Source organism: Xyrauchen texanus, chromosome 48, assembly GCF_025860055.1.
Source record: "Xyrauchen texanus isolate HMW12.3.18 chromosome 48, RBS_HiC_50CHRs, whole genome shotgun sequence".
In the NCBI taxonomy this organism is placed as follows: domain Eukaryota; kingdom Metazoa; phylum Chordata; class Actinopteri; order Cypriniformes; family Catostomidae; genus Xyrauchen; species Xyrauchen texanus.
Genome location: NC_068323.1, coordinates 3,804,009 through 3,830,246, shown reverse-complemented (window position 1 = coordinate 3,830,246; position 26,238 = coordinate 3,804,009). Strand labels below are relative to the sequence as shown.

Genomic DNA, 26,238 nt, shown 5'->3' with positions numbered 1-26,238 from the left:
TCAATCCAACAATCTATAGTTTGTTCACATCCCTTGCATACATCTTTAACATACACGCAGCAACCATTCTGTATTTCCTCGTTCTTTTCTATTGATTCTTTTACGACATTAAGTCTTATCTTACTCAAGGTTCCCGCCTCGGGGAAACCGTGATATTTGATCAGTTTTTTTTATGTCAACCATACATTTACCCCCATAATTATTTCTCATTTGACAGAAAATAGGTGTGTAAAAATGGTCTAATTTACTGTTAGGTGACCCCATCTTGGCTGAATCTCCTTTCTTGGATTTTTACTTTTGACGCGCGTCCTACTAATCTGTCAAACGTCTTCGACAGATCCGACTTTCTTTACCCAAAATCGGCCGGGTTTTAGCAAATATGCTCTGTTAATTATGGTTTACTCAAAACATTTTCCGTGAGCGCTTTCCAGTGCTCGATTGATATTTGTTCAACTTTTAATTTTTTCATTTGATTCTGGTTCACCTAATTAATCAGGTTAAAGGCTCTTCCGTCCATTTTAACGAGACTTTCTCAGGTTACAGTTAAAGATTTTGAATAAACCAATTAATCAGTCGTGACTCTTCCGTTCACTGTGTGACTCTTCCGTTCACTGTGTGGCGCTTCCGTCCACTGCGGCTCTTCCGTCCGCTTAACGAGCGACTGTGGTACTTCCGCCCACCTAAGAGTTAGTTTTATTCAAAACTTTCTCTGCTCGTACCAAAAAGACAAATTCAGCCAATATGGTTCACGTTCACTCACAATTATCAAATTACACTTAACATCAATGAAACAATTTGCCGTTTCTTACCCAGAGATGCTTTTCTGTAATTGCCGTGGATTCTTTTTGATCCTGGTGGGAGTTCTTCCCTTGGTCCTGAATGCGGGTATTGGCTCTCTCTCCCTTAACCTGTTGAGATCTATCTCAAACTGTCGAGGTATGAGACCGGCCGCCTGGTGCCACCGGGGTTGTGCACTTCCGTCAAATCCGTTCTCAGGACCAGGAGAAGAAGATTCCGCACGGGATCCGACACTTCTGACACCAATTGTAATAGCAATTTTCAGAGGTTAATAAAAACAGCATCAAAAGTGTAAGAAAACTTTCAGGAGGCAAATTGTAATAAAGAGAAAAGGTTTATTCTTCTGAGGATTCTTTTCACAAACCGCAGCTACCCAGTTTCGAAACAGAATGCCTGTTAGACTCAACATAACATAGATATTTTATACAGTTCTCCGACATTGTAACCCCTCCCACCCAGTTTCTAGATATCCCATTACTTTAACTGGTTTGGGATGGTTTCTACCCCCCCAGGGCAGGTCAAACTGTTCTTTTCCCTGAGAAGCCAAAAAGGCCTTCATTTACGACCTAAATTATCTCCTGCTTCTCTCAGGAGGGGGGCATGGGACTTCATTTTATTATTAAACGACCCCCTGTATTCTCCTGAAAAGGTCACTTCTCGGGCTGTAGGTGTCTATCTTCCTGGCCCATCTGGTTTTATTACGTTTGTTCTTTCCTGTCCTGCTTCAGCTGCTGGACGCCCTCACAGAAACACATGATTAAATGAAATTAACAGTTTGGAAACAAATAAATATAATAATACTGAATTTTTCCGTAACAAAGCCAAAGAGAATTGATTGTTGACTTTTGAGAGCACTCAGTGACATACAGACACAATGACATATTGACATGGAATTAATGACCGACCTATGAACAGATTAGTTGGATTTAGTTTTAAGGATACATAGACATTTTTTACATACACTGACATTTCAATACCCATGCTTGCATACACACGTACAAATTTGTTATAATTCTGTAAAAAAAAAAAAAAAAAAAAAAAAATGTAATATTGTACAAATGAGTAGCATAATGTATGTATTTTATCATTGATGTTAAGATAATGTAAAGTTTTGATGATTATTAAATGTTTTTGTATTTATATTTTTGTAATAATCATGGGGCCAGAATGTAGGAGCAGTAATTCGTTGCAGTTTTATTTGAAGACGTGCAAAACCAAAAACCCTAAATATATATGTGAATATAAACATGAGCTTGACACATAAAGTAAACGTTAACTTAAAACTAGTCTATGAAATTGAAACATATACTACACATAAACTTGAAACTTGACTATAAACCTGACATGACATGACTTGAACTCAGTTACAATAAACAATACTCAATGGCAACATGAGGGCTTAAATACATGGACATGGGGAAACATAAGCCAATGAACAAACAGAACTCTAAACAAGATAACAAGACAATAAGCATAAACCAATTACATGAAAGAACCAATAACAAGACACATAAACATGGAGGGAAAACAGGACTTCACCAGGAAACAGGAACATATCTTTTACAAATATATATTTTTTTTAAATATGACCAAAAACACATCTAGACATGACATATCTCCCCTCTAAACACAATGTTCAAGAGGGAACAGGAGGGCGGGGGGGTGGGGGGTTGGGCTGTGGCAACTTGACGTAACAGGCATGAGTGCTGGACCATGGAGCAGAGGTGAGCGGAGGCGGGCCTGGACCGGTGAGCGGAGGCTTGCTTGTGACATAGCGTGGAGCAGTCTGAGACGTGGCATGGCCTGGGGCTGACTCTGGCATGGCATGGCCTGGGGCTGACTCTGGCGTGGCTGTGACATGGCCTGGGGCTGACTCTGGCATGGCCTGGGGCTGACTCTGGCGTGGCTGTGACATGGCCTGGGGCTGACTCTGGCGTGGCTGTGACATGGCCTGGGGCTGACTCTGGCGTGGCTATGGCATGGCTGTGGCATGGCCTGGGGCAAAGTCATGGAAGGCTGAGCCATGGGAGGCTCGAAACTAGGAGTCCTGGATGACTGGGAAAAGACCTGTCTGGTTTCTCCCAAGGTAATTTTCTCCATTTATCAACATCTTATGGAGTTTTGTGTTCCTTGCCACAGTCACTTTCAGCTGATCACTGGGGTTATTAATACAATTATTATTTAATTACTTATTTTTAAACACGACTAACAATCGTATTTTAGCTGATTACACAATGAAGATTCATCGACATTATAGACATAGTTTTATCGTCTGGTAATGCCCGATCTTCTGTAAAGCTGCTTTGAAACGATGGGTGTTGTGAAAAGCGCTATACAAGTAAAATTGAATTGAATTGAATAGAATATATTGGGCCAGAGATGGGCTCATTGAGTCCTACCCGAAAATGTTTCTTGAGGGCGACCTCATTAAAGCCCACCTTGCTGGCCAGATTGCAGAAATCCTCCATGGACGATACCCCTGCTGTAGGCTGAGGAGCTGAACTGCTGGGTTCATTGTTGTTGGTTGAGTATTCTGTATCGTATTGTTACTGGCAGGACACAGGAGCAGACGAAGACGAAGTGTGATGACCCCAAGTGCAGTTTTATTTGAACACATGCAAAACCAAAAACCCTAACTATACATGTGAACATAAACATGATACATAAACTAAACTAGATGTAAATTTGAAACTAGACCATGAACCTAAACCATAAACTGAACTAAATATAAACTTGAAATTTGACTTGACTTGACTTGACTATAAACCTGACTTGAACTCGGTTACAATAAACAATACTGGACAATGGCAACATGAGGGATTAAATACATGGACATGGGGAAACATAAGCCAATGAACAAACAGAACCTCTAAACAAGCTAACAAGACAATAAGCATAAACCATAAACCAATTACATGAAAGAACCAATAACAAGACAAAGAACCAATGAAAACAAGGCACATAAACATGGAGGGAAAACAGGACATCACATGACCAGGAAACGGGAACAAATCTTTTCAAAATAAAAGACCAGAAAACAAACATAGTGTTACGATCCCTTGTTGTCTGCCCCGTGTTTTCTGTTTCACTCGTCACTGATCACGTTCCATGTCACATTTTCCTTGTTGTCCGCCCCGTGTTTCACTGTCCTTGTAGAAACTACACTTCCCATGTTTCCCGGCCCTCATCACTGCCTGCACTGTGTTATTGTCCGCACCTGTTTGTTATTTTGTCATCTTCGTGTCTGTCTATTTAAACCCTGTTGTTTCCCCTCTCCGTTGTCGATCGTTATCGTTTCATGTTTGCTGTTCATGCTCCTGATGTTTATTCGTATTCGTCCGAGGTTTCCTTGCCCTTTGTGGATGTTTGTCAACTTGTGTTCACCCGTGTGTTATTTTGTGTTTGCGTTTACTTTTCCCATCGTGGACCTTTTATTTGTTCCAGTGTTTGTGTTCTTTTCACCCGGGTGTTAGTTTGTGTTTGAGCTTACTTTTCCCATCGTGGACCTTTTATTTGTTCCAGTGTTTGTGTTCTTTCTATTGTCATTTAATAAAACCGCATTTGGATCCAAACCACCCGTCTGCCTTCTCCTGCATCCGACCCAAATGGATCCAGCGGTCCAACAGGCCAACTACCAGCTGCTTTGCTTGAAGCAAGGGGACCGACCGGTTGAAGACCACATCCAGGACTTCCTTGAGCTGGCGCACGTCTCGGACTTCCCAGACTCAGCCCTGGTGGTCTTTTTCGTGGACAATTTGAACGCATCGCTGAGAGAGTGTTTGCCACCGTCGATGCGCAGCTGGACTCTACAGGAAATCCTGGAGGAGACTTTACTGGTGTGCGGCTCACCACTCACGGTGGGCGTCGCTGAGGAGGACCCTACCTCTCCTCCCACAGTGGTCACTCTCCAGTCGCCCATGGCGCTTCCTGTCACGCCAGCCCCATCTGTCAGCGAGCTCACCCCCATACCAGTCGCTTTCCATGAGCCAGCGCGGTCAACTTCGTCTGCCCGGAGGAGGAGGAGAAGACGGGCTTCCGCCTCCCGGCCCACGCCAGCCGCGGTCTGCGAGCCAGAGCCCACACCTGCCCCGGTCTGTGAGCCAGAGCCCACGCCTGCCCCGGTCTGTGAGCCAGAGCCCACGCCTGCCCCGGTCTGCGAGCCAGAGCCCACGCCTGCCCCGGTCTGCGAGCCGGAGCCTACGCCTGCCCCGGTCTGCGAGCCGGAGCCTACGCCTGCCACGGTCAGCGAGCCGGAGCCTACGCCTGCCACGGTCAGCGAGCCGGAGCCTACGCCTGCCACGGTCAGCGAGCCAGCGCCTACGCCTGCCACGGTCAGCGAGCCAGCGTCTACGCCTACCACGGTCAGTGAGCCAGCGCCTGTAGCCTCGACCGTCCCTGAGCCAGCGCCTGTAGCCTCGACCGTCCCTGAGCCAGCGCCTGTAGCCTCGACCGGATGTTTGTTAACTTGTGTTCACCCGTGTGTTATTTTGTGATTGCGTTTACTTTTCCCATCGTGGACCTTTTATTTGTTCCAGTGTTTGTGTTCTTTCTATTGTCATTTAATAAAACCGCATTTGGATCCAAACCACCCGTCTGCCTTCTCCTGCATTCCACACGCTCATAACACATGGCCATAATCTAGACATGACACATATCATAATTTACATTCCCTTTTCTGTATGCAAGAAATAATGAAAAATATATGTATCCTCCAACAATTTTATTTTTGACTGACAACTTTTAAAATACTTCACTTATCTAAGAAAAAAAACCTGAATCTGATTCTAAAAAATAAAAGGCCGATGTGATTACAGAGATGAAAAGATGAAAGTTATTTTCAATACACTGATCACCATTTTAAATCGTAATGTATGAAACAATTACATTAAAATCAATTTATGTGTAGGGTCTAAATTTCCCTTAATGCTGACAGAGCAAGTTATTGTTATGCATAAAATATTGTTTAAAACAATGCAAAAACAACTAAAAAGCAGAAAAAGACAGTCACTTGGCAGTTGGCATGTCACGTCCCGCACAATAGAGGGGGTGTAGAGCATAAACCCCACCCCTGGTCAAAGTTGATTGGTACAGGTGTCACGGTTCTGGTTCCGGTTCCTTTTCCATGGGAACGCTGATCAGTCCCGGGGAGACATTGATCATGGTGATGAATTACATGCCCGTTCCACCTGCTCTCCTTTAATTGCACTCCCTATTTATTCCTTGTGTTTCCCTTCTTTCTTTTCCAGTTTATTGTTCACTGATATGTTCACTGTTTGCTGTCATGTCTATCGTTTCTCTTTTGTAGTTGGAGCATGCTGGTTTGTCTGTTGATTGCCTGTCTATAGAGGTGCAGTTACCTGCCTGCTTGTGGTCACTCTCACCAATTGGTGCCCAGTACATTAGAGGAGGTTTCCTCGACATCTGCCCGTGTCTTGGGAGATTTGTCTGGGCTTCGCACCACACCAGCTTTAACTGACTCTCTTCGGAGTGCTCCAGACTTCCACAATGCACACAAACACACCAATTCCTTCCAGCGGTTTGTCAGATCAGCCGTCTCCGGCCGGCATTGGAAACGCCAATAAGTTACTCCACATTCTTTGTAATTAAAAGCTATTCATCTGCTTTTATGTCCTTTTTCCTTCCCCAAACCCTAACCATGACAACAGGGGCCACATCGGGCTTTAAGTAGTACATGGGGCCAGATTGGATTACTTTTGAGATATATTGTTCCACATTGATTAATTCTTGTATCTTTTAAGCCCAGAAATAGTAATGTTCTCATTCTAATGCATGATGCACAATTTTCTTAAGTGTGTTTGTGGCTGATGATGGAAATATTCTGCCTGAAATATGGCTCTATAATGTTGATAAGTTTCTATCAGGCATTAGAAAAAATTGATAAAGGCTGAGCATTAATATAAATTATATTATCATCTCTACTTCAGTGGTAATTTATTATAAAAATGAACACACTCTCTACATTAGGGGTCGGTATTAATACAAAATGTAAAAAGTTTTATTACATTACATTTATATTTTAAAGCTACTAAAGTTATTGCCATCACAATTAACGTAATGAGCACTCGTGGTCTAGATGTAGAAGATAGGCTAAATATAGAAAATTACTCTATTATAATTATTATATAAGAATACATTTATCATCAATATGGAGGATTTTATCCCCAGATAAATATCAAGATCTTTATCTCCCAGCCCTATAACCTAATTATCATTGTATAAATCTCTCACAGCAGCCCAATAATCTCCGTGATAGATAAATATGACAGGGCGAAGGGCTGGCCGGGTCCTGATTCTACACAACCGGCCCCTTATCAGGCTAATCAAGCCTCCGAGAGGGATAAAGGCCGACTGCGGATGGTGGTGCGAGAGAGAGAGATCGTTTACTGGCAGCTGGCCGTCATGTGTGTGTTTGTCTTTTTGTTTCAGTTCTTCATTAAACTATTTTTTTTATGTTGTCAAGCCAGTTCTCGCCTCCTTTCCATTACTACATTCACAATAGTACAATATTTACAGGGGTATATTATAGATACAGAGAATATTAATCAGAAATAGGAAATGTACCTAGTTTCTTCAAATTAGAGGTAGAATTAATGCTGATATCTGACTTGAGCAAGTTAAACTCGCATGACACGATCATCAGCTGGGCTTACTCACTGCGAAAAGGTCTTTTAGGTGCGGTTATGGATGATCAGGTGTTGTACTGCTGCTTGAAGCAGGGTCGTTACTAGAGGGGTGAAATGTTTAACAATTCAAGGGGCCAACAGGTCCAGGGGGGGCCCACAACAATAGAGAAAAACTATGCTATGGTCCCGGCTTCAAGCATCCTCCACATCCATGATTAATAGCAGCTGGTGCCAGATCTACAGCTGCGGTTCAAGTTTTTTACACGTGATTTGATTTGAAGGGAGTCACGAGCCTCTCATAGCTAATCACATTGAGAGGTAAAAATAAAATCAGGACAGGAAACTAGCAAACAATTTTTGTTTAATTGAAACAGTTACAGCCATTAAAATGTACTCAAGTAAAAGTATACAATTTTTAAACTACTTAAAGTACTTTAATGTCATGCTGTAACACGCTGACAGTGATTGATGCATGTCATTAAATCAGACCCTCCCCTACAAATACAATCACAAGTGATCACAGGAGACACATTTGAGACACGTTTATACAAGGTTGAAACAGGAATGCGTCTCGGCTAATCATGTGATCAGATCACTGAAAATGAATCTTAATAACATTTGTAAACAGCCTCGATGTGGCACAAAACACACAAAAACAACTGAACAGATTCATCCATGTTTAAAAGTTCAGCATAGACCAGCATGAATTCCCATACTGGTCTAAGCTGGTTTATACTGTACAGTGCTGGTTTGATATGAAGGTAATTTGAATGTATTGTATTTAAGGGTTATTTCACCCAAAAATAAAACTTCTGTCATTATTTACTCAGTCACCATTCACTTTCAATGCATCTTTTTCTCATTTAATGGAAGTGAATGGTGACTGAGGCTGATATTCTATATTTGCAGCATTCTCCTTTTATGTTCCACTGAAGAAAGTCATTTAGATTTGGAACAACATGAGGATGAGTACATGATAACAGAAGTTTATTGTTCTAAACACATCATAGTCTGGTGTTTTCAGCAGGGATAGTTACTGTGTTTAGATCATCATTTATGAAGAAACTGAACCTCAGAGAGTTTGATCAACGTCTCACGGCGACACCTGCGTACACCACATCATCCTCCTCTTTCACTTTCTGAAAGAAAACAAACACAGATGTGGAAGATTTCATTTCAAGAACAGATTTACCATAAACTAATCACTGATCTTGTCCTACTGCGAGGCAAATACACTTTGAAATCTTCTATATAGTATTGAATGGGACATACACATATAATGGGACACACACATATAATGGGATATACACATATAATGGGACCCACACATATAATGGGACCATATAATGGGATATACACATATAATGGGACACACACATATAATGGGACACATACATATAAAGGGACATTCACATATAATGGGACATGCACATATAATGGGACACACACATATAATGAGATAAACACATATAATGGGACATACACATATAAAGGGACACACACATATAATGAGATATACACATATAATGGGATGTACACATATAATGGGATATATACATATAATGGGACATACATATATAATGGGACATACACATATAATGGGACAAATACATATAATAGGACATACACATATAATGGGACATATATATAATGGGACATACACATATAATGGGATGTACACATATAATGGGACGTACACATATAATGGGACATATACATATAATGGGACATACATATATAATGGGACATACACATATAATGGGACAAATACATATAATAGGACATACACATATAATGGGACATACACATATAATGGGACATACGCATATAATAGTACATACGCATATAATGGGACACACGCATATAATAGGACATACGCATATAATGGGACATATACATATAATGGGACATAGACATATAATGGGACATAGACATATAATGGGACATACGCATATAATGGGACATACGTATATAATGGGACATACACATATAATGGGACATACACATATAATAGGACATACATATATAATGGAACATACACATATAATGAGATATACACATATAATGGGACATACACATATAATAGGACATACACATATAATGGGATATACACATATAATGGGACACACACATATAATGACATATACACATATAATGGGACATACGCATATAATAGGACATACACATATAATGGGACATACACATATAATGGGACACACACATATAATGAGATACACACATATAATGGGACATACACATATAATGGGACACACACATATAATGAGATACACACATATAATGGGACATACACATATAATGGGATATACACATGTAATGGGATATACACATGTAATGGGACATACACATATAATGGGACATTCACATATAATGGGACATTCACATATAATGGGACACACACATATAATGGGACATACACATATAATGGGATATACACATATAATGGGACATGCACATATAATGGGACACACACATATAATGAGATAAACACATATAATGGGACATACACATATAAAGGGACACACACATATAATGAGATATACACATATAATGGGATGTACACATATAATGGGATATACACATATAATGGGACATTCACATATAATGGGACATACACATATAATGGGACACACACATATAATGGGACACACACATATAATGGGACATACACATATAATGGGATATACACATATAATGGGACATGCACATATAATGGGACACACACATATAATGAGATAAACACATATAATGGGACATACACATATAAAGGGACACACACATATAATGAGATATACACATATAATGGGATGTACACATATAATGGGATATACACATATAATGGGACATTCACATATAATGGGACATACACATATAATGGGACAAATACATATAATAGGACATACACATATAATGGGACATATATATAATGGGACATACACATATAATGGGATGTACACATATAATGGGACGTACACATATAATGGGACATATACATATAATGGGACATACATATATAATGGGACATACACATATAATGGGACAAATACATATAATAGGACATACACATATAATGGGACATACACATATAATGGGACACACACATATAATGACATATACACATATAATGGGACATACGCATATAATAGGACATACACATATAATGGGACATACACATATAATGGGACACACATATAATGAGATACACACATATAATGGGACATACACATATAATGGGACACACACATATAATGAGATACACACATATAATGGGACATACACATATAATGGGATATACACATGTAATGGGATATACACATGTAATGGGACATACACATATAATGGGACATTCACATATAATGGGACATTCACATATAATGGGACACACACATATAATGGGACATACACATATAATGGGATATACACATATAATGGGACATGCACATATAATGGGACACACACATACAGTGAGGAAAATAAGTATTTGAACACCCTGCTATTTTGCAAGTTCTCCCACTTAGAAATCATGGAGGGGTCTGAAATTGTCATCGTAGGTGCATGTCCACTGTGAGACACATAATCTAAAAACAAAATCCAGAAATCACAACGTATGATTTTTTAACTATTTATTTGTATGATACAGCTGCAAATAAGTATTTGAACACCTGAGAAAATCAATGTTAATATTTGGTACATTAGCCTTTGTTTGCAATTACAGAGGTCAAACGTTTGCACACACTGCAGGAGGGATTTTGGCCCACTCCTCCACACAGATCTTCTCTAGATCAGTCAGGTTTCTGGGCTGTCGCTGAGAAACACAGAGTTTGAGCTCCCTCCAAAGATTCTCTATTGGGTTTAGGTCTGGAGACTGGCTAGGCCACGCCAGAACCTTGATTTGCCTCTTACAGAGCCACTCCTTGGTTATCCTGGCTGTGTGCTTCGGGTCATTGTCATGTTGGAAGACCCAGCCTCGACCCATCTTCAATGCTCTAACTGAGGGAAGGAGGTTGTTCCCCAAAATCTCGCAATACATGGCCCCGGTCATCCTCTCCTTAATACAGTGCAGTCAGCCCTGTCCCATGTGCAGAAAAACACCCCCAAAGCATGATGCTACCACCCCCATGCTTCACAGTAGGGATGGTGTTCTTGGGATGGTACTCATCATTCTTCTTCCTCCAAACACGGTTAGTGGAATTATGACCAAAAAGTTCTATTTTGGTCTCATCTGACCACATGACTTTCTCCCATGACTCCTCTGGATCATCCAAATGGTCATTGGCAAACTTAAGACGGGCCTTGACATGTGCTGGTTTAAGCAGGGGAACCTTCCGTGCCATGCATGATTTCAAACCATGACGTCTTAGTGTATTACCAACAGTAACCTTGGAAACGGTGGTCCCAGCTCTTTTCAGGTCATTGACCAGCTCCTCCCGTGTAGTTCTGGGCTGATTTCTCACCTTTCTTAGGATCATTGAGACCCCACGAGGTGAGATCTTGCATGGAGCCCCAGTCCGAGGGAGATTGACAGTCATGTTTAGCTTCTTCCATTTTCTAATGATTGCTCCAACAGTGGACCTTTTTTCACCAAGCTGCTTGGCAATTTCCCTGTAGCCCTTTCCAGCCTTGTGGAGGTGTACAATTTTGTCTCTAGTGTCTTTGGACAGCTCTTTGGTCTTGGCCATGTTAGTAGTTGGATTCTTACTGATTGTATGGGGTGGACAGGTGTCTTTATGCAGCTAACGACCTCAAACAGGTGCATCTAATTTAGGATAATAAATGGAGTGGAGGTGGACATTTTAAAGGCAGACTAACAGGTCTTTGAGGGTCAGAATTCTAGCTGATAGACAGGTGTTCAAATACTTATTTGCAGCTGTATCATACAAATAAATAGTTAAAAAATCATACATTGTGATTTCTGGATTTTGTTTTTTAGATTATGTCTCTCACAGTGGACATGCACCTACGATGACAATTTCAGACCCCTCCATGATTTCCAAGTGGGAGAACTTGCAAAATAGCAGGGTGTTCAAATACTTATTTTCCTCACTGTATAATGAGATAAACACATATAATGGGACATACACATATAAAGGGACACACACATATAATGAGATATACACATATAATGGGATGTACACATATAATGGGATATACACATATAATGGGACGTTCACATATAATGGGACATACACATATAATGGGACACACACATATAATGGGACATACACATATAATGGGATATACACATATAATGGGACATGCACATATAATGGGACACACACATATAATGAGATAAACACATATAATGGGACATACACATATAAAGGGACACACACATATAATGAGATATACACATATAATGGGATGTACACATATAATGGGATATACACATATAATGGGACATTCACATATAATGGGACATACACATATAATGGGACATACATATATAATGGGACATACACATATAATGGGACAAATACATATAATAGGACATACACATATAATGGGACATATATATAATGGGACATACACATATAATGGGATGTACACATATAATGGGACGTACACATATAATGGGACATATACATATAATGGGACATACATATATAATAGGACATACACATATAATGGGACATACGCATATAATAGTACATACGCATATAATGGGACACACGCATATAATAGGACATACGCATATAATGGGACACACGCATATAATAGGACATACGCATATAATGGGACATATACATATAATGGGACATAGACATATAATGGGACATAGACATATAATGGGACATACGCATATAATGGGACATACGCATATAATGGGACATACACATATAATGGGACATACACATATAATAGGACATACATATATAATGGAACATACACATATAATGAGATATACACATATAATGGGACATACACATATAATAGGACATACACATATAATGGGATATACACATATAATGGGACACACACATATAATGACATATACACATATAATGGGACATACGCATATAATAGGACATACACATATAATGGGACACACACATATAATGAGATACACACATATAATGGGACATACACATATAATGGGACACACACATATAATGAGATACACACATATAATGGGACATACACATATAATGGGATATACACATGTAATGGGATATACACATGTAATGGGACATACACATATAATGGGACATTCACATATAATGGGACATTCACATATAATGGGACACACACATATAATGGGACATACACATATAATGGGACATACATATATAATGGGACATACACATATAATGGGACAAATACATATAATAGGACATACACATATAATGGGACATTCACATATAATGGGACATACACATATAATGGGACATACACATATAATGGGACACACACATATAATGGGACACACACATATAATGAGACATACACATATAATGGGACATACATATATAATGGGACGTACACATATAATGGGACAAATACATATAATAAGACATACACATATAATGTGAAGGGTGAGGGTTGAAATCCCTTGTCTCTTCAGATATATCAATACATATATATATCCTTTTATATCAATATCTATCTGTATTCTGTTGCTTAACTTCTTTAATAAAGTGATGAATTAACTATATGCATGATCACATAATCAATTCTATTTTCTTATGCATAACTGAAATATACTTTGAATCATATGTGTGTTGGAATGTTAACTAGTGTCTTTTAAGGAACATTCCAGAGAGTCTCTCTCTCTGTCCTGCCCGTAGTCTGAAGGTCCTTTGGGGATAAGCTTAGCTGTGATGAGAGGGGGCAGGGAGAATGTTAAACATATGGTCTGCGTTTGATTGTTACTTTTCTATGATTAAGTATATGGTTTAAAGTCCTATGCAATACTACCTGAATAGTAGAAGTGTGATTTTCTATTATTATTTCTTTAGGGAAGCAATGTATGTTATTTTTCACCCTCTCCTCTGCCTGAGGAGTGAAAATTTTATCTCTCTTGTTTTGGTTCAAATGGCCTGATAATGTGTGCTCTGGCTGACTTGTGCCCAGAGAAGAGCTGTCGTTCGTCAGTGTTTTGTGTGTGCGTATTGACCTTCTACCCAGGTTTTGAACCTAGGGAGGCACACCAGGCCGACTCGAAGACGCCCGCGATCATCTGCGAGGTCACTTCAGACGTAAATCTCGGGCCCCAGGACGACAATTGCGCTGATTAATGTTGATGTGCTATAGCAATCTATATGTTGTGACTTTATGCTCTGTTAGCCAATCAGGAGTTAAATAATAGAATATACGTCCTTGCAAATGGTATAATTGATGTAAAATTTTGTGTAAGGTATGAGTTAGCTTTCGATCTCCTCGTGAGACTTTGCCGCTGGCTGTACCAATTTCACTGCAAACTATTCTTCAGTAAATTTTGGATTCTTTGATTGAACTTCTGACTCCTGGTTTTCTTTCTTCATATCTGATCCGGGTTATAACTGTTATACCCCTAACAAATGGGACATACACATATAATGGGACATACACATATAATGGGACAAACACATATAATGGGACATTCACATATAATGGGATATTGTCTCAAGTCATATAAGCAGGTTTGACTGTCATTGTGCAATTTTAAAGATACATTTCTAATCGACTGGTCTGTTTCGGTTGTTCCTCACATGTTCTCTCTCACAACCTGAAATCAACAGAAATATCTGCAGTATTTTTGTCACTTTCAGTTCCTAAATGCTTCATTTTCTGTGAACAGTGTTTATTATAGCAGAAGAACACTGAACCATAATATATATTTTTGAGTTTTTTGTAATAACTGTTTCCATAATCATGTTTCATTCAGACTGATTCCAGATCATTTATTCTACAGTATCTCTAATGATATCAAGGTGCATTTAAGAGCCAAATACATTATAAACATTTATTTGCTGTAACACACAACTATTTCATCTGTAATGGAACGGTTTGTAGTTTTGATACTGTATGTATGACACACTGTATATTTCAAATGTTCTCTCTGATTTTCAGATGAAGACATCAAATGCTGATATAAAACAACAGTGAACCACGAGTCGAGCGGCTCTTTTGTGTTACTGTAAGTGATATAATTATAATTGTTCCTTGTGCTTAAATGTGCTTGTGTAGATTATTTATGCTGTTGATCTTTCATCATATATTTGAGTCACAGTCATGAGAATTATAAGTTCATTATAGAATATTAAACATCTGCACACACACACACACACACACACACACACACACACACACACACACACACACACACACACACACACACACACACACACATGTTGGTGCAGCTATCTTTATGAGGACTCTCCATAGACATAATGATTTTTATTCTGTACAAACTATAGATTCTATACCCTAACCCTACCCCTAAACCTAACCCTCACAAAAAACTTTCTGCATTTTTACATTTTCAATAAAACATTGTTTAGTATGATTTTTAAGCGATTTGAATTATGGGGACAATAGAAATGTCCTCATAAACCACATTTATAGCATAATACCCTTGTAATTACTAATTTGTAACCTAAAAAAATGTTCTCATAAACCACATAAACAAGCCCACACACACAGACACACACACACACACACACACACACACACACACACTCACTCACTCACTCACTCTTGTTGTGTTTCCATGTTTTATGGGGACTTTCCATAGACATAATGGTTTTTATACTGTACAAACTTTATATTCTATCCCCTAAACCTAACCCTACCCCTAAACCTAACCCTCACAGAAAACTTTCTGCATTTTTACATTTTCAAAAAACATAATTTAGTATGATTTATAAGCTGTTTTCCTCATGGGGACCGACAAAATGTCCCCACAAGGTCAAAAATTTCGGGTTTTACTATCCTTATGGGGACATTTGGTCCCCACAAAGTGATAAATACACGCTCACACACACACACACACATACACACACACACACACACACACACACACACACTGCTGTAAAGATCTTACTGATTTCTGTGCTTTTCTTTTATAGAACGCTGGATCAGCATAATTTATCTCTTCTTCACGAGTCTGGACTGTAATGACATTAAAACATATGATCAAATATATGTCATAAATACAGTATTAAAAGAATAAAGCTGTTCCTTTACAGATATATTAGCAGTATGTTACACTTGCCCTCTTGATCTGTTTTTCTACATTTCCTGCAGATGCAGAAGATCACGACTGCAATGACAAACAACAGAGTTCCAGCAGCCACAGAAATCAGCACTATCAGAGATACATCTTTATCTGTATTAGATGAACAGAGACCGCGAGATCAGTTCAGTTTACGGGTACTTCATATGACATGTCTTTTTTATTTGTTCAATAATTAACATGCATACATTTTTATAGGCTCAAATTAATTGAGAGACTACATTATATAATTACATAAATTTCATGTCAAACAAAATACAAAAAAAAAGATAGAAAAATTTATTAATGGAATGGTAACCAATTATTGGCCTTAAATTATCTTCACTTATCTGTTTGGATATATATATATATATATATATATATATATATATATATATATATAATGTATATATAAATAAAAGAATATCGAGGGGATAAAGAAAATTTAATTGTCAAATGTGCTTTAATATCACTACAGACATATAGTACATAATTATGACCAACAGATATCAGCTCAGTATATAAACATTAATATTAGCGCTGATGTACCTGAACACGGCTGACAGACTTCATTAATGTTGAGATGTTTAGTCTGATTTCTGATGGGATTGTTGATCACACAGCTGTAAGAATCATCGACACACTCCAGATGTAGAGAGAGACTTCTGTTGAGATCAGACACACTGATGGAGGACAATAAACTGTTTCCTTTGTACCAGGAGAGAGTCGCCTGTGTCACATTCACCACTGAACACACCAACACACATTTAGATGAACTTTCAGATGATGAAGAATTCAGTGAAAAGTCCGAAGTGATGACAGGAACCGGCAGAAGAGCTGGAAAATATACAGACGATATGAGGGTTGTTTTATATGAGTTCAATAGTTTTAAACTGTAATTAAAATGTTGAGAAACAAATGTCATTAATAGTGGATTACAGATCACAAAGTTCAAATCATACCATTTCATAATATTCTCAATAATTATGACGGTGATTAATGTGTGAAAAGATGCATGTATATCAAACAGGGCAAGTTTTCTCTACTCACCATAGACAGTAAGAGTGAATATTTTCAGTCGGGTCTCTTTGCTGGTGGTGGTTAATTTATATTGTCCAGAGTCTGTAGTTCTGATGTTTGTGATGATGAGAGATCCAGTCTGATTATCCAGCTGTATTCTGCCTCTGTATCTCCCATCAGCAGCCTTCTCAAATAACTTGATCTTATTATTTCTGTTGATTTCAGCAATGAGGATTTGTCCAAACTTCCACATGATCAGATCATCTCTCAGTATTTGAGTATCATCATTCTTTAGAGTGACCGAATCTCCCTCCATCACTGACACTGAAACATCTGTCTCAACACCAAACACACCTGCAGAACAAACAGAGACAGTTACTAAGAGAGACACTGGAAATCATTTCATATCATTGAACAATTCATCCATGCAACACAACTCTTTCATTTGAATGTATAATGAGACATTTTCACACAATGAGTTTGATGAAGGTATTTGGTGTTCTGTCTGTGTCATTCATGATTTCAGTAAATGCACTATATGATCAAAAGTATGTGAACACCCTCTTGTAATTTACAGCTTTATCTATTCCAGTAATTCCAGTAAACAGCACAAAGTCCAGACCTGAACCTCACTGAACACTTGAAATCAACTGAAACTGTCTCAAATCATAGACAGTAGTATTGACTGATTGATCATGTTAAAGACAAGTAAATGCTGTCATTAGTTGTAGTTTATCACGCTGTACTAAAAGACATAAAAACAGATTTATAACTTACCAAACAGACTCCAAAAGCACAAACAGAAAGTCACGGCCAACATTTTCTTCACAGTTTCAGATAAACAGCTCATAAAACATCACAATTGTACAATGACTACGACAGAAATATTTCATTAATCGGGTTCTGGCTGTTTTTTGAAACGCTGGTCTGTAGAAAAGACTTGAAGTGAAACTGCAGTGAGTGTGAATGAGCTCCTCTGGTGAACGTGTGAGTCTCTGTGAAGAGAGAGAGTTAAACTTGTCTGTCTGATTTCTGGTTTCCCACACAGACATGTTTTATAAAATGATCAATTTAAGAAATTATGCTACAGACTACTGTCTTCACTTAAATTCAGAATTGTACTTTACAACACACTTTAAATTAACTTTATGGCCAATAAACATGTAAGCTACCCAGATAGTAGTCTAAAGTACTATATATTATTGTAGAAATGTGTTTCCCTAGTTGGGCACATTTGGATCATGTGATATTATGAAAAGCCTATATTATCTCCATAAAACTTTTTCATTGAACTATTTTGAATTTAATTTCATTCATGGCTTTCCTCCATCAGATCAATCAAATGTCTGAATTTGCTGATATCTTGCTCTTCCACCATTTAATTTGAGAGCCACTGAGATCAAAAATTGTCTGATCAACGTTTGGAAGATATTGTTAAATCTTTGTAATGACAGGATTTAAATATTAACAGTGTAGATTATAAAAAGTAATTAAACCAGACTGTAAAAAAATCTGTAATTCTAACCATCTAGGACGTCATTGGACTTCCTGTTTCTGACGGCACAGCACGCACGCACGCTGCACGAGAGTTTGTTTGTGGCCTGCTTAGCACTGCTTATTCTCATACGTTCAACGTTATAGTCATCGTTCATAGTTATATCCTTTGTCATTTTACCGCATCGTTCATAGTTATATCCTTTGTCATTTTACCGCGTCGTTCATAGTTATATCCTTTGTCATTTTACCGCGTCGTTCATAGTTATATCCTTTGTCATTTTTCCGCGTTTCAGATTCTTCCGCTTTTTCTCCCGTTTCATCTGCGTGTATTTTATCGGTTGCTGCTGACACCTAGCTAGAGTCTGTGTTTGTAGCCTTTAATCCTTAAACATCTGCCATTTTTAAGCACGCATCGGGTCTTCCCGTATTATTCTCTTATCGGGATTCAACTGCGCGCATATTCCACCTGTATCCGCGTTCTATTTTTATCGCGGTTAAACTGCGTGCATTTTTTCAGCGCGCACCCGTTTTTTCTTCTCTGCGGTACACAGATAATTGCATCGATCTCAAAGCACCGCTTATCAGAACAACCACCACCAACAACAAACCATTTTGTGAGGGATTCAAATCAATCTCAAAACCCTCACCGCTCAGGAACAACGAACAATTTGCGGTAAGTCATGGCATCGGCTCATGTTATTTGTTCATGCATTGCATGTCACATGTTTAAAATAGCCTCCTCCGTCAGCAGTGAGGGATTCACTTGTGATAAATGTAAGGAATTAGTCAGGCTGACGGAGAAGGTTAATGAGTTAGAGACTCGCATCCGAACGCTAGTAGAGGTCAGTGAGAAAGAGAAGCCGTTAGATACTGTTTCGGATGCGGGCAGTACAGAGAGCAACACACACACTTTTGTTCCGGCTCTAGAACCCCCGCAGCAGGGCATTTGGGTGACGTCTCGGCGGCATACTCGTTCAGCAAAGAGACACCACTCTCCCGCTCCTGTTAGGGTTTCCAATAAATTCTCCCCACTCAGTGATACACCCACTGAGAATCATATTGAAAGAGCCCTTGTTATCGGTGATTCTATTGTAAGGAACGTGGAAATAGAGACTCCAGCCACTATTGTTAATTGCATTTCGGGGGCCAGAGCGTCTGACATCAAATCAAATTTACAAGTGCTGGCTAATGCTAAACGTAGATTTTCTAAAATTGTTATCCATGTCGGCACTAACGATGTCCGGCTTCGCCAGTCGGAGATCACTAAAGATAATGTTAAAGAGGTGTGCAAATTTGCAAAAACGATGTCAGACACTGTAATATGCTCTGGTCCCCTCCCTGCTCGTCGTGGTGACGAGGTTTATAGTAGATTAGTGTCACTGAATGGCTGGATGTCTAAGTGGTGTCTGCAGAATAAAATAGGATTTATAGACAATTGGAAAAGTTTTTGGGGTAGACCTGACCTGCTAAAGAGAGACGGACTCCATCCCTCCAGGGAAGGTGCCGCTCTCCTCTCTAGTAATTTGGCTCATAGACTTAATAATGATATTAATTGACTAAATGGGGCCCAGGTCAGGAAGCAGACAAACTGGTTAATCCGAACGTCTGCTAGCTGCCTTGAGACGTCACACAGGTCACATAAACTACAACACATACGTAGAGACTGTATCACCTAGATATCTCATAGAGACTGTGTCTGTTCCCCGAACTACCAAACACAATACCCTCACTAAATCATTTAGAAAAAATTTGATTAAGGTCAAACTTGAACAAAACAAACAAATTAAAAATGTACATCATATAAAAATAGGGCTACTAAACATTAGATCTCTTTCTACAAAAGCACTAATTGTCAATGAAATGATTACAGATCATAGATTGGATGCGCTCTGTTTGACTGAAACCTGGCTTAAACCGGATGAATATATAAGTTTAAATGAATCTACTCCCCCAGGTTATTGTTATAAACATGAGCCTCGTCTGAAGGGTCGAGGAGGAGGTGTTGCTACAATTTACAGTGAAGTTTTTGGTGTTACTCAGAGGACAGGATATAAATGTAAGTCTTTTGAACTAATAATGCTTAAGGTGACACCGTCAAATACAAATATAAATAAAAATTCTCTGTCGTCCTTTACCCTTGCTACAGTGTATAGATCACCCGGCCTTATTCAGATTTCCTTAGTGAATTTGCAAATTTTTTATCAGATCTTGTAGTTACTGTAGATAGAGCCTTAATTGTTGGTGACTTCAACATTCACATAGATAATGAAAATGATACATTGGGATTAGCATTTATCGATATTCTCAACTCTCTTGGAGTCAGACAAAATGTAACAGGACCAACTAATCGCCATAATCATATGCTAGATTTAATTCTTTCATATGGAGTTGATGTTGATAATATAGAAATTCTGCAGCAGAGCGATGACATCTCGGATCATTACCTCCTCTCTTGCATGCTGCAATCAGCTAATGTTACTCAATCTACACCACGCTATCGTTCAGGTAGAACTATTCTTTCGACCACTAAAGATAGCTTCACTAATACTCTTCCAGATCTATCTCATATACTCAATAAACCCCAAAGCCCAGAAGAACTTGATGAAATAACAAAACATTTAAATGCAGTCTTCTCTAGCACCCTTGATGTTGTCGCCCCACTTCGATTAAAGAAAATTAAAGAAATAAGCCCTGCACCATGGTACAATGATCACACTCATGCTCTCAAGAGAGCAGCTCGGAAAATGGAGCGCATGTGGAAAAATACAAAATTAGAAGTATTTCAGGGTGCATGGAAGGATAGTGTCTGTAGCTACAAACACGCACTCAAAGCTGCCAGGTCAGCATATTTTAGTAAACTCATAGAAAATAACCACAACAATCCTAGATGTTTATTCAGTACTGTGGCTAAATTGGTTAGGAATAAAGCCTCAACCGAACCAGATATTATGTCACAGCTCATGAGTAATGACTTCATGAATTTCTTCACAGATAAAATTGAAATAATCAGAAATAAAATTGGAATTATGCAATCATCTGTCATAGCACCTCAGAAAACAGTGTCGAATAATTTCCCTCATGTGCAACTTCAATCCTTCGCTATCATAGGTCATGAAGAGCTAACAAAACTTATCGAAACATCAAAAGCCACAACTTGTTTGTTAGATCCTATACCAACTAAGCTCTTAAAAGAGGTATCTCCTGTTATATCAGAACCTCTTCTTAATATCATTAACTCCTCGCTATGCTTAGGACATGTCCCAAGAAACTTTAAAATGGCAATTATCAAACCGCTAATTAAGAAGCCACAACTTAATCCTCGAGAACTTGCTAATTATAGACCGATTTCAAATCTCCCGTTTATGTCAAAAATACTAGAAAAGGTAGTATCCTCCCAAATATGTTCATTTCTACAGAGAAATAGTATATATGAAGAATTTCAATCAGGATTTAGGCCTCATCACAGTACAGAGACTGCACTTATCAGAGTTACAAATGACTTGCTCTTATCATCTGATCGCGGCTGCATTTCTCTTCTAGTGCTTTTAGATCTTAGTGCTGCATTCGACACGATAGATCACGACATTCTCTTGAATAGGCTAGAGAATTATGTTGGAATTTGTGGAGTGGCATTAGCATGGTTTAGGTCATATTTAGCAGACCGCTACCACTTTGTCTATGTAAATGAGGAATTGTCAAACCAAACAAAAGTAAAATATGGAGTGCCACAGGGATCAGTTTTAGGGCCTCTGCTTTTCTCCATGTATATGCTTCCCTGGGAGATATTATCAGGAATCGTGGAATAAGTTTCCACTGCTATGCTGACGATACACAACTTTATATTTCTTCAAAACCTGATGAGATTTCACAATTCTCAAAATTAACAGAGTGTATTAATGAAATAAAAGATTGGATGGCCAGAAATTTCCTTCTACTCAATTCTGACAAAACAGAGGTTCTAATTATTGGACCAACAAACTCTAAAAATAAGCCACTAAAATATAATTTGACTCTAGATGGATGTACTGTTACATCATCTTCAACAGCGAAGAACTTAGGTGTTATATTTGATACCAATCTGTCCTTTGTTTGTAGAACAGCGTTCTTCCACCTAAGAAATATTGCTAAATTAAGGCATATGCTCTCGGTTGCTGATGCCGAAAAACTAATTCATGCGTTCATGACCTCAAGACTAGATTATTGTAATGCATTACTGGGAGGATGTCCAGCAAGATCAATAAATAAACTTCAATTGGTTCAAAATGCAGCAGCCAGAATGCTGACGAGAACCAAGAAATATGATCATATTAGCCCCATTTTATCATCGTTACATTGGCTACCTGTTAAATTCCGTATTGATTTTAAAATTCTGTTAACTACGTACAAAGCTTTGAATGGTCTAGCTCCGCAGTACTTAAGTGATCTTCTACCACGCTATATTCCAACACGTTCATTAAGATCGCAAAATTCTGGCCTATTAATAGTTCCTAGAATATCAAAATCCACTAAATGAGGAAGATCCTTTTCATATTTGGCTCCTAAACTATGTAATAGTCTCCCAAACACTGTTCGAGATGCAGACACACTCTCTCAGTTTAAGACTAGACTAAAGACTCATCTATTTAGCCAGGCATACACCTAATTTATCCTCCAACCCACAATTAGGCTGCTTTAGTTGGGTCTGCCGGAACCAGAAACCAGAAACATTGAGCATGATCTCTTACTCTGCAATAAATTAAATGGCATCTACGCTTACATCTTTTTATCTGTTTCCCTGTCTCAACCTCGGGACTCCTATCCTGAGGTCACCAGAACCGGCTGATCCAGCTCCATTCCTGCTTCGTGTTGGACTCCACTGCTACATGTCGCAGAATGATGATGACTAAATGCAGCCGGTGCCAGCCAAACATCACTTCAATCTATTATGACGGACTTCAGAGGATGAAATGATGCCAACTCCAACCTGCATCACCTCGGTCTATTTATGGACTACGATCTTGAAATGAAATGCTTAGACTAACTATTGCCAACAAAAGCCTTCATCAGCCAATTAACAAGGACAATTGCATCTATGTGAACTTCTGCAATTAATCAAGATGGACTTCAAAGACTTTGGTCATTAATCTTACAGTTCAAACACAATCGATGTTTAATCACTGACCCTTAACACTTAGTTTAATAATTTTAAACCATGATTTTACCTATACATAATATTTACATTACATTCATAATGTTAGCCAGAGGGGAACTGGCCCCCACAGTGAGTCTGGTTTCTCCCAAGGTTATTTTTCTCCATTAATCAACATTTTATGGAGTTTTGTGTTCCTTGCCACAGTCGCCTACAGCTTGCTCACTGGGGTTATTAATACAATTATCATTTAATTATTTTTAAACACTATTAAAAATCGTATTTTATCGAAATTACACAATGATGATTAATCGACTTTATAGACATTACAGTTTTATCATCTGTTAATGCTGATATTCTGTAAAGCTGCTTTGAAACGATGTGTGTTGTGAAAGGCGCTATACAAATAAAATTGACTTGACTTGACTTGACTAACCGTAAAAGACTGTAAAAATGCATGGGCAGAGGGGACCATAACTTCGGGTTCCAGTGCTGGAAATAGAGGTGGCTGGTAACCTAAACTAGTCTAAAACGGAGATGGGCCCATGGATGAAACTGGCAAAGAGTTGTGTGCGTACTCCACCCACGTAAGTTGCTGACTCCAAGAAGAGGGATTGACGTTTGTCCACTCGAATAGCAAGATCAACCAGTCAATCAAGAGTCTTTGGTAGATCTAGAGCATAGATCTCATCCTTGATGCTGTCAGCCAACCCATGCAGGAATAAGTCCCACTGTGCCTCCTCGTTCCAGTTACAACTAGCAGCTAGTGTTTGAAACTTGATGGAATACTTGGCTAGAGCACGTGCTGCCTCTCTGCTAATGCTCTGCATGGTCGAAGACCTTCTGGAGTTCCTCAGTGAAGGACTGGAACGAGGAGCCACATGGATGTTTCTGTTCCCACACTGCTGTCTCCCACAGACATGCCCGACCAGTCAGCTATGAAATAACATAAGCCACCTTTGATTGCTCGGTGGGAAATGCAGACGGCTGTAAGGAAAAAAACAGAGAGCACTGGGATAAAAAAAAGCTCTGCAATAGTTAGGCTTACCCAAATAGAATGCTGAAGGGTTGATCCGAGGCTCAGATTGTGAAGCAGTGGGTGGTGCTGACTTCAGCGGTGGTGGCAGTGGCGGTGTGGGTGCAGGGGACTTATCTTGAGATGACAGACTTTGGTGAAAAACTTTGATGGCTCACCTGGTGGATCTCATGAACTTCTCTTGCGGAAGGACTCAAGATGGTGCCGAGTGTGGCTGCTGCGTTGCGAGCTCCGATACGACACTGCGGTTTATTGTTTGTTTTGTTTACAGTTCTTTGTTTTTTTGTCTTGGATGTTGTCTGCCTTATTTTTTACGACAGACAAACACTTTTGGACATTGGTTCAACAATCACACCTTTGAAAACCGGACTTCAAATTCCTCAATGCCGACCCGCTGTTTACAAACACGCCGGCGGAGCCCTTTGTCTGGGCTGCTCGGCCGCGGAAACGCAGAAGGAAAAGGGGAAAAGGAGCCGGCGTTCTCATCAGAGTTAGACGTCGTGCAAATCGACCCCCGCTACCCAGTATACTACTGGCAAATGTTCAGTCTCTGGACAACAAGCTCTGCGAGCTGAGAGATCTCTTTCCAACGAGAGACGAGAGATTGCTGTACTATCTGTCTTACAGAAACCTGGATGTCTGCGTAGATTCCAGACTCGGCCATTGAAATCACAGGCTTCTCCGCGCACGGAGCGGACAGAGCGAAAGACCTCTCAGGTAAAGGCAGAGGTGGTGGTGTATGTGTTATGATCAACAAATCATGGTGTGATCAGAGGAACATACATTTCATCAAGTCTTTCTGCTCTCCTGATCTGGAATATCTCATGCTTCTGTGTCGACCATTCTGGCTACCGAGGGAATTCACAGTGGTTATCATCACAGCTGTGTACATCCCCCCACAAGC

At 39.1% G+C, this 26,238-nt stretch overlaps 1 protein-coding gene and 1 long non-coding RNA gene across 8 annotated transcripts in view; one reads left to right on the top strand and one right to left on the bottom strand.

Moving 5' to 3' along the window:
- Window positions 1–18,458, top strand: part of LOC127639751 (uncharacterized) — an 84,350-nt gene extending 65,892 nt beyond the window's left edge. For 2 of the 7 annotated variants that reach the window (XR_007970010.1, XR_007970006.1), the window contains 2 exons: window positions 15,510–16,811; window positions 17,277–17,829. This is a non-coding gene — a long non-coding RNA (uncharacterized LOC127639751). Of the gene's footprint in view, window positions 1–15,509; window positions 16,812–17,276; window positions 17,830–17,898 lie in introns of those variants that run through there. The other 5 variants (XR_007970007.1, XR_007970013.1, XR_007970012.1 and 2 more) reach the window with 5 other exon arrangements.
- LOC127639749 (SLAM family member 5-like) lies at window positions 17,100–18,523 on the bottom strand. Its single transcript, XM_052121958.1, has 3 exons — window positions 18,451–18,523; window positions 17,704–18,027; window positions 17,100–17,490 (listed from the first exon to the last, which is right to left on the bottom strand). The coding sequence occupies exons 1-3, from the start codon at window positions 18,521–18,523 to the stop codon at window positions 17,168–17,170; spliced, it is 720 nt and encodes a 239-aa protein (XP_051977918.1). The 3' UTR covers window positions 17,100–17,167.
- Between the last annotated feature and the right edge of the window lie 7,715 nt (window positions 18,524–26,238).